This window comes from Pseudorasbora parva, chromosome 20 (genome assembly GCF_024679245.1).
Source record: "Pseudorasbora parva isolate DD20220531a chromosome 20, ASM2467924v1, whole genome shotgun sequence".
Classification (NCBI taxonomy): Eukaryota; Metazoa; Chordata; class Actinopteri; order Cypriniformes; family Gobionidae; genus Pseudorasbora; species Pseudorasbora parva.
Genome location: NC_090191.1, coordinates 31081498 through 31098136, shown reverse-complemented (window position 1 = coordinate 31098136; position 16639 = coordinate 31081498). Strand labels below are relative to the sequence as shown.

General features: G+C 36.2%; 2 protein-coding genes across 9 annotated transcripts in view; both read left to right on the top strand.

Annotated features, from left to right (window-relative positions):
* Window positions 1–10470, top strand: part of abcc9 (ATP-binding cassette, sub-family C (CFTR/MRP), member 9) — an 81613-nt gene extending 71143 nt beyond the window's left edge. For 6 of the 8 annotated variants that reach the window (XM_067427312.1, XM_067427314.1, XM_067427313.1 and 3 more), the window contains 5 exons: window positions 1324–1432; window positions 3530–3633; window positions 3854–3987; window positions 5650–5712; window positions 8188–10470. In XM_067427312.1, the coding sequence (XP_067283413.1) occupies window positions 1324–1432; window positions 3530–3633; window positions 3854–3987; window positions 5650–5712; window positions 8188–8325 (548 nt within the window). In that variant the 3' untranslated portion in view covers window positions 8326–10470. Of the gene's footprint in view, window positions 1–1323; window positions 1433–3529; window positions 3634–3853; window positions 3988–5649; window positions 5713–6217; window positions 6401–8187 lie in introns of all 8 variants that reach the window. The other 2 variants (XM_067427318.1, XM_067427315.1) reach the window with 1 other exon arrangement.
* Window positions 10471–12625: 2155 nt separating this feature from the next.
* On the top strand, window positions 12626–15528 carry kcnj8 (potassium inwardly rectifying channel subfamily J member 8). The gene is made up of 2 exons (XM_067427320.1): window positions 12626–13374; window positions 14316–15528. The coding sequence occupies exons 1-2, from the start codon at window positions 13031–13033 to the stop codon at window positions 15214–15216; spliced, it is 1245 nt and encodes a 414-aa protein (XP_067283421.1). The 5' UTR covers window positions 12626–13030; the 3' UTR covers window positions 15217–15528.
* The last annotated feature ends 1111 nt before the right edge of the window (window positions 15529–16639 follow it).

Sequence of the window (16639 nt, the reverse complement as noted above, 5' to 3'; positions counted from 1 at the left end):
AAGTCAGAATTGTATGATATAAAGTCCGAATTGTGTGATATAAAACATGTTATAAAGTCAGAATTGTGAGATATAAAGTCAGAATTGTATGATATAAAGTCCGAATTGTGTGATATAAAACATGTTATAAAGTCAGAATTACGTGTTATAAAATCCTAATTACGTGATGTAAAGTCAGAATTGTGAGATATAAAGTCAGAATTGTGTGATATAAAGTCAGAATTACGTGTTATAAAATCCTAATTACGTGATGTAAAGTCAAAATTGTATGATATAGAGTCGGAATTGCGTGATGTAAAGTCGGAATTGCGTGATATAGAGTCGGAATTGCGTGATGTAAAGTCGGAATTGCGTGATGTAAAGTCGGAATTGCGTGATATTAAGTCGGAATTGCGTGATGTAAAGTCGGAATTGCGTGATATAAAGTCGGAATTGCGTGATGTAAAGTCGGAATTGCGTGATATAAAGTCGGAATTGCGTGATGTAAAGTCGGAATTGCGTGATATAAAGTCGGAATTGCGTGATGTAAAGTCGGAATTGCGTGATATAAAGTCGGAATTGCGTGATGTAAAGTCGTAATTGCGTGATATAAAGTCGGAATTGCGTGATGTAAAGTCGGAATTGCGTGATGTAAAGTCGGAATTGCGTGATATAAAGTCAGAATTGCGTGATGTAAAGTCGGAATTGCGTGATATAAAGTCGGAATTGCGTGATGTAAAGTCGGAATTGCGTGATGTAAAGTCGGAATTGCGTGATATAAAGTCAGAATTGCGTGATGTAAAGTCGGAATTGCGTGATATAAAGTCGGAATTGCGTGATGTAAAGTCGGAATTGCGTGATATAAAGTCAGAACTGTATGATATTAAGTAAGAATTGTCTGATATAAAATCATAATTGCATGATATAAAATCATAATTGTGATATAAAGTCGCAATTGGGAGTCACAAAATCAGAATTGCGAGATATAAACTCACAATAACCTTTTTTGTTTTTTTATTCTGTGGTGGAAACAAGCTTCCATACAATTCATATGAGATAAATGTAAAATAAAACCAGTGTTGTTATTGTTAAATAAAACTATTAAAAAAGAATACATGTTAATTAAAATAAAGCTCAAATAAAATATTAGAACGTTTTTATTGAAAGAAAGTTAAAAAATGACTCAAGTTAAAACACAAATAAAAAATGTATTAATGGCAAAAGCATATAACAAAAATGACTAAAACAAAGTAAAACAATTAATTGAAAAATCGAAATAAATAAACAAAAATAGAATATAAAACAGCTCATTCAAAACATGTGTACCATCTTTTCTTGCATTAGGAAAGATTGTTATTGATGGCATTGACATCTGCAAGCTTCCACTGCAAACCCTGAGATCCCGTCTGTCAATCATCCTACAGGACCCAGTGCTGTTCAGCGGATCCATCCGGTAAACACACGCAAACACACAAACAGACACACAAACACGTTTGGATCTGCGTAATGCATGCACCTCACGCACTCACTGAGGCTAAACTGACCCAAACAGACAAGACCAGGGACAATAAACACTCACTTCCTGCCTGACATTTATAATCAGAAGTTCAATATAAACACAGATCATTTACAAAACACTGGGACCCCTGGGATGTGACATAGGGGGCATTCCACTTTATTGCATTGCATAATTACACTGTTTTCAGAAGCTATACATCTAGTATTTTATTCCCTGGTATGTTTTTTTTTTTCAAACACTGTTAAGTATTTAACTGAATACTGAATATGAGTCCTAATCTCCAAGCTTAGTTTGAACTTCTCACGGATACTAAGTGTCATGTTTGTTTCTGAAGACAGTGAGCATATGGGGTTTGTTTAAATAGACCGCCATGGGATAAGAAAGAAAATAAAACTGAACCACCATCACAAGTCATCTGGGAATGGTTTTGGGCAAGCTGTTGTCATGACAATGTTTATATGAAGCAGGCCTAATGGATCATTGGGCCCTGGAGACGGAGCGTATGAGTTATTGGTACAGCAAATCTCTTCTTGATTTTAATTTTGGAAAACGCAAGCCATGAAGGAAGAAGCTGTGGTTGGAAGCCATTTCATAGTGTGTTAAAACGGATGTGAATATGGGCTTATCATTGTCTCTTATGGTCAGTTGAGTTCATTAACACAATGTCCCTTGAGTGTGTTGCTCATTTTAAAGGAGTAGTTTATCCAAATATTTAAAATCTGTCATATTTAAGTCAACCCGATGACGCTATAATTCCACATCTTTCTTACGTGGAACAAGAAAAGAGATTATTTGAAGAATGTCCAAGCTGCTTTTTACCATACAGTGAAAGTGAATGACTAAAATCTGTCGAATCTCATTTATGTTCATGCACACTACTGTTCAAATTCAAAACATACGCTCGGCCTCTTATGCTCACTGCATTTATTTGACACAAAAATTACAGTAAACAAAGTAATATTGTGAAATATTATTACATATTAAAGTTACTGTTTTCTATTTTGAGACATTTTAAGATATAATTTATTCCTGAGATGGCAATGATTTTTTTAGCTTTATTTCTCCAGGATTCAGTGTCACATAATCCTTAATAAGTCAATCTAACTTGCTGATTTAGTGCTCAAGAAACATTTTTATTATTATCAGTGTTGAAAACAGTTGTGCTGCTTTTTTTGTTGACATTTTCGTCGAATAGAAATGTCAAAAGGATAGAATTAAAGTTCTATTTATGAATAAACAAAATAACGTTGTAAATGTATATTTACACTTTTGATCAGTTTAATGCATCCTTTGCTTGCTTGATAAAATAATCTTACTGATCCCAAATAATTTTGAACCAGAAAGCAATCATTTCACTGTCTGGGTTAACTGACGCGATATAGTCCGGCTATGAGTAACCCACTTCTAGCCAAAATAACCTTCGCTTTAGCCAAAGTAACTTGCGAGATGAGATGTATGATATTCCATCACGTAAGCAAAGTCAACAGTGAAAACAAGATGTTTGGTTTCATTTCTTTGACATGTCCATGTTCTAGATGACTAGTCTATTCTTGGGTTTTGGTTAGACGTCTATTAAATTTTAACTGATAGGACACATTTTGCCTTGTTTTAGCCTAGACTTTGGATGGCTATTAGATGTCTTTTAAATGAAAAATTGCTTGCTGGGTTCAGACAGTGGATGTCAAAAAGTGATGATTGGGACATTTCACTTGAAAACCATTACAATTGATTATTGAATATCGAAGCTGTTCCACACACCATGGCTTCAGAGGACATGGGATATAGACATTATGTTATATGGACCACTTTTATGAAATTTTTTGGTGATTTGTTGTCAGTAACGGAGCTTGACAGCCTCAGTATTCACCTTCACGGAATGAAAAAGAGCAGCGTGTACATTTTTCTAAATGTCTCTTTATGTCTTTCACGAACAAAAACAGCCCTGCAGGTTTCTAATGACATTAGGATGAGTATATGATGATTTAATTTTGAGTGAACTGAATGCGAATGTGTGTGTATGTGCACTTTTAGGTTAAATCTTGACCCCGAGCGCACTTGCACCGATGACAGGCTTTGGGAAGCGCTAGAAATCGCCCAGTTAAAGAACATGGTGAAAGCACTCCCAGGAGGATTGGGTAAGAATGATACTCTCCAACTGTTCAACGCTTATCAGGATTGGTTGATATCATAATGTCAGTCACCTGGTAATTTTGACTTCTGAGGACTTTTGAGATTAAAACATCTGAGACTTCTGAGGAACTTTTAGTTTAGTTTTATTCAGTGAAAAGTGATATTTTGTAAATCTGAACAGCTGTAAAGCATCATTCTATATGTACATCATTCTCTTTCCCCCAGATGCTGTGGTAACAGAAGGAGGAGAGAACTTCAGCGTGGGACAGAGGCAGCTCTTCTGTCTTGCCCGGGCCTTTGTCCGCAAAAGCAGCATCCTAATTATGGACGAGGCGACAGCTTCCATTGACATGGCCACGGTACAACCACATCTATGGAAGCCCATTTCTGCCACATAAGAAAAAAAATGCTTAAATAAATCATAATTAATAAATAAAAAGTTAAAATCATAATTATAAGATTTTCCCCTGGTTTAAGGCTTAAGCTACTGCTACTACAATGCATGTTTGAGCTGTTTTAACTGAAAGCAATTTGCATATCTTAAAATATCTTAATGCCATTAGTTTGTCTCAAGATGCAGACAATTAATATTTTATTCTAAAGCACGTTCATAAAAGCTACCTTAATGCCCTAATTGAACTAAAGCATAATCCTGGATTTATCTAAGCCTTGTCTGTGCAACAAGGCCATTAACTGTCACCGTCCCACAGGTGGGACGCTTGGCACTCTTTTTTTGATGGCCTTTTTTCGTATTTTTCGTATGTCCTTTCCCCATATTTTAGTAATCATCATAAATTAGGTATCATTTGAAAGCTTACGAACTCAAAATTCATCCTGTGAAAACCGCTTTGAAATCGGACATTGCGTTAAAATGGAAACTGCTCAAATATCTTCTAGCAGGCAGCTCCCCTAGTGGGCGTTGTCATGTTTCATATTACAACATTTACTTTAACTACTTTATAATCAAAATCTTTTCTAATCTTGACAAACATATCGCCGAAAAGGTCAGAGTCTCAAGGTTCCATATTTGGTGACTGTTTTGTGATGGAAGTGATATTTGGACAGAAATTTACAGCAAAATGCATCAAAGAAACAATCAGTGGAATGTGGATTACACCCGGTGGCTATTTTTAGTACTGCACCTAAACAAAATCTCATGGGAAGATTGGGAACTTACATTTTTTTTATAATAACTTTAAATTTGGAACACTTGGAACTTGGTTAGACACATGGCTTTGATTTTAAAGTAATTTTACAGTAAAAAATGTTTTGTAAAATATATATTTTATATAAAATACAGTATTTTTCATTTACAGTTCATTTAAACTTCTATAACTTTTTTATACTTTCATATTTTGAATTGATTTCACTTCAACAATAATCTGCTGAGCTTTTATTTAAAACAAGACCAAACTGAGGTTTATATTCCAATGTATTCTTAAATTACAGCCATTTAAGTTTGGATAGTGCATTTTCATGTCTATTTTCAAAAGGGGGTGTGACAGTTAAGTCAAAATTACAACAAGTCATAATTACGACAAAAAGTCATAATAATGACATAAAAAGTCAGTCATGAGTTGAGACATCAAATCACAATCATGAGATAAAAGTTGTTATGAAATGGATATGAGAGTCATTGCTACGAGAAATTTAAAATTGATATAGATATATAGAAATTTAATCATAGTTGCATCTTTTTATTTCATAATTATATATCAATTTATGATTTCTTTTCATAGATGGTGAAAATAGGCTTCCACGTACTGTACATCCATTACATTTTATAGAGTTTTTGTTTAACTTGGATTTATTTTATAACATCTCAATACAATTACTTTGATAATGTGATGTATCTTTGAGTGAAACAGGATATTACCTGAGAAAAAATATATTTTGAGTTGAATGGATGTATTAAAGTAAATAAGGTAAATTTTGATTTCATCTTGACTTTAAAGACATTTTGAAGCCATGGATAATGTTGAAAAAAAAAACACAAACTAATTGTGTGGCAAATTCAACAGGAAAATATTCTTCAGAAAGTGGTGATGACTGCATTTGCTGACCGGACGGTTGTCACCATAGCGGTACGTTTCTCTGTATCAACCTTCTTTTTTGTTGTTGGTCTCTATGAAAATATGGGCACAGAAATATTCAAAACAGTATAGAAATATATCTTTAAAGGGAGAAGGACTTTTAATGCTTCCCAGCCTTTGACATCTTCACTCCTTTTTCTACTCTCATCTTTCTCACCACTTGACAATCAGTTTACTATCAATCTCTTGCTATTAACACATTGGCTCTTCAGTATCTTCAGTATAAGCTGTTTGTACTTTAAACTGGCATTCAGAGCTACAGATACACAAAAAAGGTCTTTATATCTATTTTTGTGTCACTTAAAATGCATACAGTAAAAAAAAAACATTAAAAGTGTTTAAAGTACCATAGAACAACATTAAGCTTTGAATAAATGCATGATCTCTTTCTGCTGCTGTTTGCTATGCTTTCCACACATTTTCTTCTCCTCAGCCTCACCCCTTTTTCCCTCTCTTTCTTCTTCTTTGTCCACCCGTCTCTCTTCCTCTGACACAGCACCTGGTTTCCTCCATCTTGGAGGCGGAGCAGGTGCTGGTGTTTTCCTCTGGGACTCTGGTAGAGTGTGACAGCGCTCCTAACCTCTTGGCGCAGGAGGACAGCCTCTTCAGCATCTTAGTCCGGACGCACAAGTAACCGTGCTTTGGCTCCGCCCCTAGGCGCCTACGCCCTGGCACATTGGTTGGTAACCAAGAGCTTCCTCTGTGTGCATTTTAGCTCACAGCCACTAACACTATAGCAGGCAATGTTCATGTTTTCATGTCTTTTATTTAGAAATATATCATGAGGCATCATATACGGGCTGTGTTCACTTTTATACTCTCATTACTGGGCACTACCCATTTGTCATTTTAGGTTTCAGAAAGGTGCTTGTCAACGCTTCCTTTGCGATCGATATGTGACCTCGATGCGCACTCTTGTCGAGCCTGCACTGGTGTGAGCTGCCGACAGTCAAAGTGACATTATGCCGCAAAAGTGCAGACTTATAGGAAGGCCGCCAGTGTTTAGGGTGTCATTTTGGACAGGACCAATATAAACTAAAACTGTGGGGGGGCTTAACACAGCTTAAGGTAGCTACAACCACTATTAAATGTAGGTAAATAACAAAATAATGCCAACATCACACTAGAGTTGTGTGGGGTGGAGGTAAATTGAGCGTGATCTGCTGTGACATTACAATCATGGTGCAATGTGGTCTATGGATCTGGCTGAAGTGTACATGTTGAGTTGACTCGCTCCCTCTGTCAAAATCGAGGGGACATGGCTCTGTCCAAATAAACTTCCCTCGTCCACATGACCACATTCAGCGCACTTCAAAATGGTGGTCTAAAATGTCTAAAAGTGGAGTTAAACGCAGCCCATGAACACACAGGACACATGAAGCACATGACAAGATCACACGAGGGAACAGGGAATCACATGACAAGAAACACAACTATGATAAACTACAAAATAAAAGATATTGAAAACATGAACATGAAATAAAACCTAAAACAGATGTGACAGACTTTTAAACATGAAGGTTAAATTTACGTCAAAATGTCTATGAAAGTGTTTTATATATATATATATGTTTTATATATATATATATATATATATATATATATATATATATATATATATATATATATTGTCACCATTTATCTTTCACAATTTTTAATAACCTTTTAGTTTTTTTGCTGTTTAATTACATCTTGTGATATTGAAAATGTGGAATATGACATAAAATGCTCTTTCCTGAGAGATATCAATGAAATGTATCCAGATAAAAAACACTCTAGATTTATAAAAGCAGGGTCTGAAAACAAAACAATAGAAAGAAAAATAATAATAATAATTTAGCTTTTTTTAGCTAGCATTTATATATATATATACTGAATTTAACAGATTATCTTTTTTCAGCACTTAAACTTGGTAAAATGTGAAAAATATTGTCACGAAATAGCAATATTATTTGATGGCTTAGTTTGGTAACTAAAAGTAAAACATTTTGTTAATTGAAATAAAACTGAAATATGATCAAATATAGGTTAAAAATAAGTTGAATTACTAATATTGAACTAAAATGTATATTAAAAACACAGAACACTAAATCTAAAATAAAAACTATGAACTATATTTTATAAACTAAAAATATGTATAACAACTATATAAATATGAATTATAAAATAACACTATTCTTTGAGTCAGCCAGTGCTTTTATGATTGATGGCCATGGTGTGAGTTTCATGAATGCCGGCACATGCTGGTGTTTTGTGTGCTGAAATGCAAAGACTATTGTAGTATTCCCGCAAGCTGTTTTTCATTGTTCCTGTAAACAGTAGCTTGATGTTTAGCTCCGATTAGAAACCCGCAGTAATTTGAGCAACAAAAAGGAAGAGTTAAATGTAATCTCAACAGCTAAGGTGCCGTTTTAACCAAAATGCATTTTCACACTGCATCTGCTTCATTATGCCTGTGTTCCACAGCATCGTGTCCACACTATCCTGACGGCTGATCTAGTCATTGTGATGAAAAGGGGAAGCATCATGGAGTACGGAAAACCAGAGATTCTCATGGAACAAGAGGACGGCTTGTTTGCATCCTTTGTCAAAGCTGACATGTAGCCAGCCACTCATCTCCATCACCACATCAGTCACACCACTTTTGGCCTTAAAAAACAACGTTTGCCAATGCATTGGCGGAGGCATTGGAAAGGACTCTCCTACACACGGACTCTGAATTGTTATCGTTTTATATGAACCCTAAACAGTATTAGACTCTTTTTTAGAATTTTGTTACCTTGCTTTTAGCTTTTAGCATTTGTTACCGGTCTTTTTCTAAATAATGACGTGTGTAATCTGAACGTATAAGCAATAAGTATTTATCTACTGTGTTTTGACTAGTACAAACACTGTACAGAGCATCTCTGTCCTGTTGAGGCCTGACGCTCTTGTCTGTCTGTCTGAAGTGCATTGCTGATACAGATTGAAGGGAAGGAGGACAAATATAGCCGGCTCCCCAAAGCCCGCACCCTGCACTCGAGAGAAATCGCAAACCCTCACTTTCTGGGGAGTCCGGCGATGTCCACATCAACCCTAACATGTTATTCACACCCTATGTACAAAACTCATATTTTAGATTTCCTATTACTTTTATGCAAATTACTTAACCATAAGCTTAATTTCTGTTTGCTTGTTTTTAGTTGTTTTTTTTTGTTTTTTGTTTTTTGGTAATGTCAGTCGTTGTTGAAGAATTTTCCATTTTAATATTTGCTCCTTATCCAAAAGACAGAGGGTGAATTTCACGAAAACTGTCAAGAAATGTCCTGGTTATTTTTCACTTTCAAATTAAAGGGATAGTTCACAGAAAAATGTAAATTTGATGTTTATCTGCTTACCCCCAGGGCATCCAAGATGTAGGTATCTTTGTTTCTTTGGTAGAACACAAATGAAGATTTTAAACTCATTCAACTCAAAAACCCGGCGCGATCATAGATATATTTACATAGATCTAGACATTCGACCGATCCGTGCAGGCACTAATGAGGAATCTATTAACATACTTATAAAATTGGCAGTTTTTTGACCTTCTTCAACGGAATTAATGGCGCTGGGGAATACTAGATGAGATTTGTCTACTATGAGGTAAAAAATAACATACTGTTTGGTTTCTCGGAGAAACCAATCGTTTCGTGTCTTAAGACATCAATGTGTCGTCACGAGCCACAGGGTTTAATATGATGAATTCGTATGTCTGTGTTTTTTACTCTTACAGTGACTTTCATAGAAATACATTATTGACATACATTATACGGCAAAGGTTGGAGTTTAAAATCTTTTATTTGTGTTCTACTAAATAAACAAACACACTTACATATTGGATGCCCTGGGGGTAAGCAGATAAACAACATATTTTCATTTTTGGGTGAACTATCCCTTTAAATAACAAAATTAAATTGCGTGTCTTTTTTATGATTTTAAAATTAAATGTAATTTAACCCAATTTAAAAAAAATAAAAAATGTATTTATAAAAGGTACATTTTAGTTTTAAGGCCAACACTTTTTCAAGTGCACTACAAGATAAATATAGGCTACTTAGTTTCAAACTGTGTGATTTATCTCTCCTAACATGCAATGACGTTTTATTATGGAGATGTCAAAATGAGTCTGCAGTCTGTACAGCCATGCGATATATTGTACACATAACGTCGTTTGTTTCTCTCATCTCCCTTTAATGGAGTGCCAGTCTCTACCCTCACATCACTTTTACCTTTTAACCTTCAGCTTTCTTTATTAGAACGCTCTGCTTTCTGGAAATCACAGCCAAAGCTGATCTAAACAACGACTCTTTGTCCCTGCAGTATATGATGCATTGCTGTGTTTGCTGTAAGCACTGTGGGAAATCTTTCCGTTCATTGGACACTAAACTGTCAGGGACAGTGATTTGATGAATATTTGCAGTGCGCTGTGATGTCACACTTGAGCAATGATATTCCAGTAACTTGTGAATCCAACCATGTGCGTAAAACGAAAGCCGACACGCTTTACACACTCTGGTGATGTGTAAACACCACGTCAAACTTCACCGCGAGCCAAGAGTTTATAGCACTTACTGCTAATTTCAGGTATTTGCATAACACGATGGACTGTTTTAAATGTACATATGTAATTAAAATGGCTTTTGTATAAGCATTTCCTGCATTATACCTTTTGCCTAACTTTTTTTTACACATGAAATGGAAATAAAAATTGCTTTGTGTGTTTACTTATCTGAGTGCCGTTGCATACTTTTAAGCACAATGTAAAACAATTATTAAACATTAAAAATATGTGTGGTGCCCATGTCTATAGAACAATGAATATTTGTTAATGTTAAGAAATAGACAGATAATAGGTGAAAAGCCTACACGAATAATAGCATTAATGTTTATTATTATTAACCTAAAGAGATTCCCCACACACGCTCACACATGAAGATCTTGCCCAGTCCCTTGTATGAGAAAATAGTTTGCTACACAGCGCCCCCTTCTGTTCACATTTTCAGTAATTTATAGAACTTGCTAATATGATATATTGCCCCGTTCCTATTATTACGGCAGCTATGTATTGTTATATGCAAAAATCAATTTATAATGTGTGAGAAAAATATTAAAGATAAAGAAAACGTTTAAATAACAGCCTTTTAAAATGTGACTGGATAATATTTACTTTGTATTTAGCATATCTACCTATCGATAATGTTTAAACCTGATGAGAAACATTTTAATTCAAATTAATTTAGCGCTTTTTATTATAAAATCTTTCCAAACAAATTTCACAAAGAATATTACAATGAGCTGGTAAAACAACAGAAAATCTTCATAGACGAGATACACAGATTCAAACTATTTTTTAAAAGATACATTAGCATTATTTTTGCAAACTATGTGCATTTGTTTAATAATGTTAGCCTATTTCTTACTGTTAAAACTAGGGCTTTCAGTAGGCTAAAATAAACCATTCAATATTAATCTGAAGATTTTTGACCTGTCTAGCAGATAAAATAAGAATTTCAGTAAATAAAGTGTCTGATAGTAACCCTAAAATAAAAGGTTTCAGGTAAAATATATTAAAGGCACAATATGTAAGATTTTCGATTCAAATATCCAAAACGCACTAGAACAATGTTATATATTTTTGACTTGTGTGCCCCAAATGTTTCCAAGAACATTTAAATACGGAGAAATAAGCTATTTTAACCGGGACACGAACTATGTCCATGCGTCGTTAGTCAGTGACATAGCCTACCACGTTACCCTCGATTTCTGGTTTTATTTTGTAGAAAGCATGGAAACACCAAAGCCTTTAATATATTGTGTTTTTATTAGACAGATGAGCACCTGTTTGGAGACATTCATCGACAGAAAACAGCACTGCGTTACCCCACATACACATGAGCGGAAGAAGTGGAAGCGGTCTAGCCTGACAAGCCAGACCCTATCAAGATGTTTGGTCTGGAAACTCACCATAGACAGCTCAATCCGAGGGGCGGGATAAACGGTTGTCTTTCAAACTCCCTCTGCACGCGATAGGATAGCGCTACAACCAACCAGAGCAACGAAGGTGAAACAGAGCTTGTTGATAGATTAAACATTCGCCGTATCCGGTCGGCTAAACTCCGAACACATCTTCCCTTTTAAAGAATGACTTTAGTGCCGTTCTTTGTTCTTTTCTCAGAGAAAAGCTTAACTCCAAGTCTTCCAGAGTCACGGTCAAAGCTGATTCAAAAGACCGCCGCCGTTCGCCAGTTTCTGTGTTAACTATAGTTATATAATATATATAGTATATATAATATATATATATTATATATATAATATATATATATATATATATATATATATATATATATATATATATATATATATATAATATATAAGCACGCAAACGCAACTCGGCCGTCATCATTATGGCCCCGCCCGCAGACTCTATACACGATGTGATTGGCCCGTCCAGATTGTGAGGAATACAGCTCAGATGTGTATTGAGAGTTCCTAGACGACACTTGCGGGCAAATTAAATTTGCTGCCGCTAGGGTGCGTCTAGATTTCTAGGCTAGAAGCGGTCATCTGCGGCATAATAAAAGCTCTGCGAAATCCAGGAGTCATCAAGCTCCACCTTTCTTTTGAGTAAGCGAAAGCTTACATATTGTGGCTTTAAGTACAATATAAAATATAAAATTTTGTATTTGCTCTCTAGCTCCCTCTTGTGGCCCTCAAAAAGTCTCTGGACTCCAGTTAGAAAACCCTTTCATTCTTACAGTACAATGTCAGTACACACACACACACACACACACACACACATACACACACACACACAAATATATATTTTATATATAGGTAGGCCTACTTCATGAACTCGATTTTACTTTGGTTTGTAATTTAGTATATTGATTTTTTTCTATGAAATAAGGGTTGATATAAATAATGCAATCTTTTAAAATAGTTTTAAGTAAAAGACTCTCCTCTGCAGGGTGAATGTTTCTTGGAGGCAGCAGGACAGTCCTCATGTACCGCCCATGTGCGTCAAGACCTGTAGAGCGCTGCACAACCATCAGAAAGATACTTTTTGATGCCTTTTAGCGGTGGTGCGTGTTCTGCTCTTTATGTAGTGTTTATTGTATGAACTTACACAAGGACACAGATTAAGGTCTGATAGATGTAAAATGCTTTTCTTTAGTTAATGCTACTTAAACAGAGTTAGAGGGCAGGATGGTTATTAAACTGGAACTGCGCGTTTGACAGCCGTTGGCGAGGCTTTATTTCTGAGCGTCTGCAGTGACATGCCCAAATAATGTTGCCGCGTAAAAGCATCATTCCTGAAGAGTTCGCGCTCCCGGGACTCGTGTCGCGGGTCCCCCGTAAGCCCGTGTTCAGGGACCGCGTGAACAAAGCGCGCTTCATCGCCAAGAGCGGAGCGTGCAACCTGGCCCACAAGAACATCCGCGAGCAGGGCAGATTCCTGCAGGACGTGTTCACTACTTTGGTAGATCTCAAATGGCGCTTCACCCTGGTCATTTTCACAATGACGTTCCTGTGCAGCTGGCTGCTGTTCGCTATGGGTTGGTGGCTGGTGGCGTTTGCGCACGGGGATCTGGACAGAAAACCTGTCATACAGCAATGTGTCACTAACGTCAAGTAAGTGGGCTCAAATCATTTGGCTAAATGTTCAGTAACAGACATCAGAAGAGTCTGCTTTGACGTTTGTAAGGAAGGAGACTATAATGTTCAGTCAAAAATGTTCCAAACATGTCAAAACGCTTACAGATATAATGTATTAGATGACAGCATAAAGAAGATGTTGATGAAAAAGGAATATGAAAAGAATAAAGAATGAAGTACTATATGTTTATTCTTCTTCACTCTGGCATTCATGTAAATCGCATTACATTTATACATTTTAAATGTTAAATAATATATTTATACATTCTAAATAATTATATAGATTATATAATTATTAATTTTATAAATAAATATAAAGTGATGATAGATATAGATATACAAATCTAATGACTGAAATTTATAAATTATATATTAGGCATTATTTTAAAAAAGTCAAGTTAAAAATGTAAATGTAAACTGAGATGCATCTGTTTATTAAATGTATATCTATCTATTCTGTGAAAAAATATAATCAATCTATATATCTATCTATACTGTAAAAATAACATTATCTTATGAGAACATTATGTGTTTACATTGCTTTAACTCATCAAAATAAGTTAAGAAATTCTTATTCTTTTTTTAAATCAACTTTTATACTTTTATAAGTTTCAAGATTCAACTCATTTTTAAAGTTAGATAATTTAAGTTGAAATTAGTTAAACATTCAAGTTGATTGTACTTAAAAATATAAGGCAGCAACTTTTTTTGTTTTTTTGTTTTTACTGTTTAGAGAGACCTAGTTGTTGTTTATTATTTCTACTTTTCATACTTCAAATTATGGGAACTATGTAGTGATAAATGTGTGTTGTATAGAAATCATTAAATAAGTGCTTTTTAAAATGTGGATAATGTTGTTATATGGAAAAATTTGAAAAGCCTAAAACCGTTTGGTGACTTCTCTTCATCTTTTCCAGCTCTTTCACCTCTGCCTTCCTCTTCTCCATCGAGGTGCAAGTGACAATAGGTTTCGGAGGGCGTATGATAACGGAGCAGTGTACCGCAGCCATCACAATGCTCATATTACAAAACATCATCGGTCTAATAATTAACGCCGTCATGCTCGGCTGCATCTTCATGAAGACCGCCCAGTCCCACCGGCGGGCCGAGACCCTCATCTTCAGCCGGAACGCCGTCATCGCCGTACGCAACAACCGCCTGTGCTTCATGATCCGGGTGGGCGACCTGCGCAAAAGCATGATCATCAATGCCGCCGTGCGCCTCCAAGTGGTCAGAAAGACCACCACGCCGGAGGGCGAGGTCATACCCATCCACCAGATCGACGTCCAGACGGAGAGTGTGGTGGCCAGCAACAGCATCTTCCTGTTGGCGCCTCTGATCATCTGTCACGTCATCGATAAGGACAGCCCTCTGTACGATCTCTCGGCGATGGAGCTGCAGTGTAGCGACCTGGAGGTCATCGTTATCCTGGAAGGGGTGGTGGAAACCACAGGCATTACCACTCAGGCTCGCACCTCGTACGTGACCGAGGAGATCCAGTGGGGCCACCGCTTCGTGCCTATAGTGACCGAGGAAGAGGGCGTGTACTCGGTGGACTACTCGAAGTTTGGGAACACGGTCAAAGTGGCCACGCCGCGCTGCAGCGCCCGCGAGCTGGACGAGAAGCCCTCTATCCTGATTCAGACGCTCCAGAAGAGCGAGCTGTCACACCAGAACTCCTTGCGCAAGAGGAACTCCATGCGCCGCAACAACTCCATGCGCAAAGGCAACTCCATGCGCCGAAACAATTCGGCCCTCGCCGTGCCCAAAGTGCAGTTCCTCACCCCTGAGGGTGGACCAAATCTACCTGTCACATGACAAATGGCCTGGTTAGCTCTTTTCACCTGTCTTTCTTTAAGTCCGTGTCAGGCTCTTTTCTATGTTCTCTTCTGTTCCTTGATCATTCTCACAGATGATGGTATAACGTGAGACATTATAATGGATGGTTTTCTATAATTGTTGATCTTCAAATAATGTGTAATTTAAAAGAGCTCCACAAAATATATTAAGTAGGCTAATGATCATTATTGTACTATGGACAATGAGAATATGGTTCGCACTTCATTAAACCTGAGTTTTTTGTTTGTTCTGTAATAAACAGTATATGTGCTCAATAAAGCATCTGCTTTCCTCTCTGTTTTTTATTTATTATTATTTCAGTTAACTCGAATTTAACCTAATGCATGAATTAAATGCACATTATGTAAGATTTTTTGATAAAAATATCAAAAAACCACTAGAACATTATTATCTATGTTGTTGACTTGTGTACTTACAATATCCCAAATGTTTCCAAGATTGTTTAAATCCAGAGAAATTAGCAATTTTAACCAGGACACTGAACGTATCCATGCGTCGTACATCAATAACATTGTACGTTGTTTTTTTGTTTGTTTGTTTTTTTACCAAAGACTTTTATATATTATGTCTTTTATTAGACAGGTGAGCAAAGGTTTGAATACATTCATCGAAAGAAAACTTTCATTGTTATCATATATGATAACAATAAAAACTATTATTAAATACACAATCATATTAAATCTATCATTACACTATCATATCAAACTATCATATTAAATACTTTCAGATGTATTTAATATGATAAAACAGTGCTGAAGCGGAAGTGCTAATGAAAGCTCCATGAAGTCAAGGTGTCATCAAGTTACGCCTTTGTTTTGAATAAACGATAAAGGCGAAAAATTACATATTGTGCCTTTGAGTTAAGCCTATTAATAAAGCTGAAGTGAAATGATCCAAGAAAATAATCAAGAGCAAATAGAATTAATGAAAAATAACGCAATTCCTTATAATATCACAGGTAAAACAGTGAAAATGTCTAGTAACAAACTGCACTGAGAAACGTGCATATCAGAAGGATTGAGTGGTGATTGGTGCTGATCCCTGCTGGTGAAAGTGTTCGTGGAGACCTCTGCTGGTGAACTGGTAAAACTACATGTGTGGAGACCTCTGCTGGTGAACTGGTAAAACTGCATGTGTGGAGACCTCTGCTGGTGAACTGGTAAAACTACATGTGTGGAGACCTCTGGTGGTGAACTGGTTAAACTACATGTGTGGAGACCTCTGCTGGTGTAGCCTACTGTGTAATTACCTTACAGACGTAAACAGAGTATACGCATTTCCTCAAACATCCGCTTTGTGATAAGCAAGCCTCAAGAGCATCTCAAACGTTGATTATCGAAGAGTAAGGCAGGTAAACATCACAAGACTGTTTGTATTATAT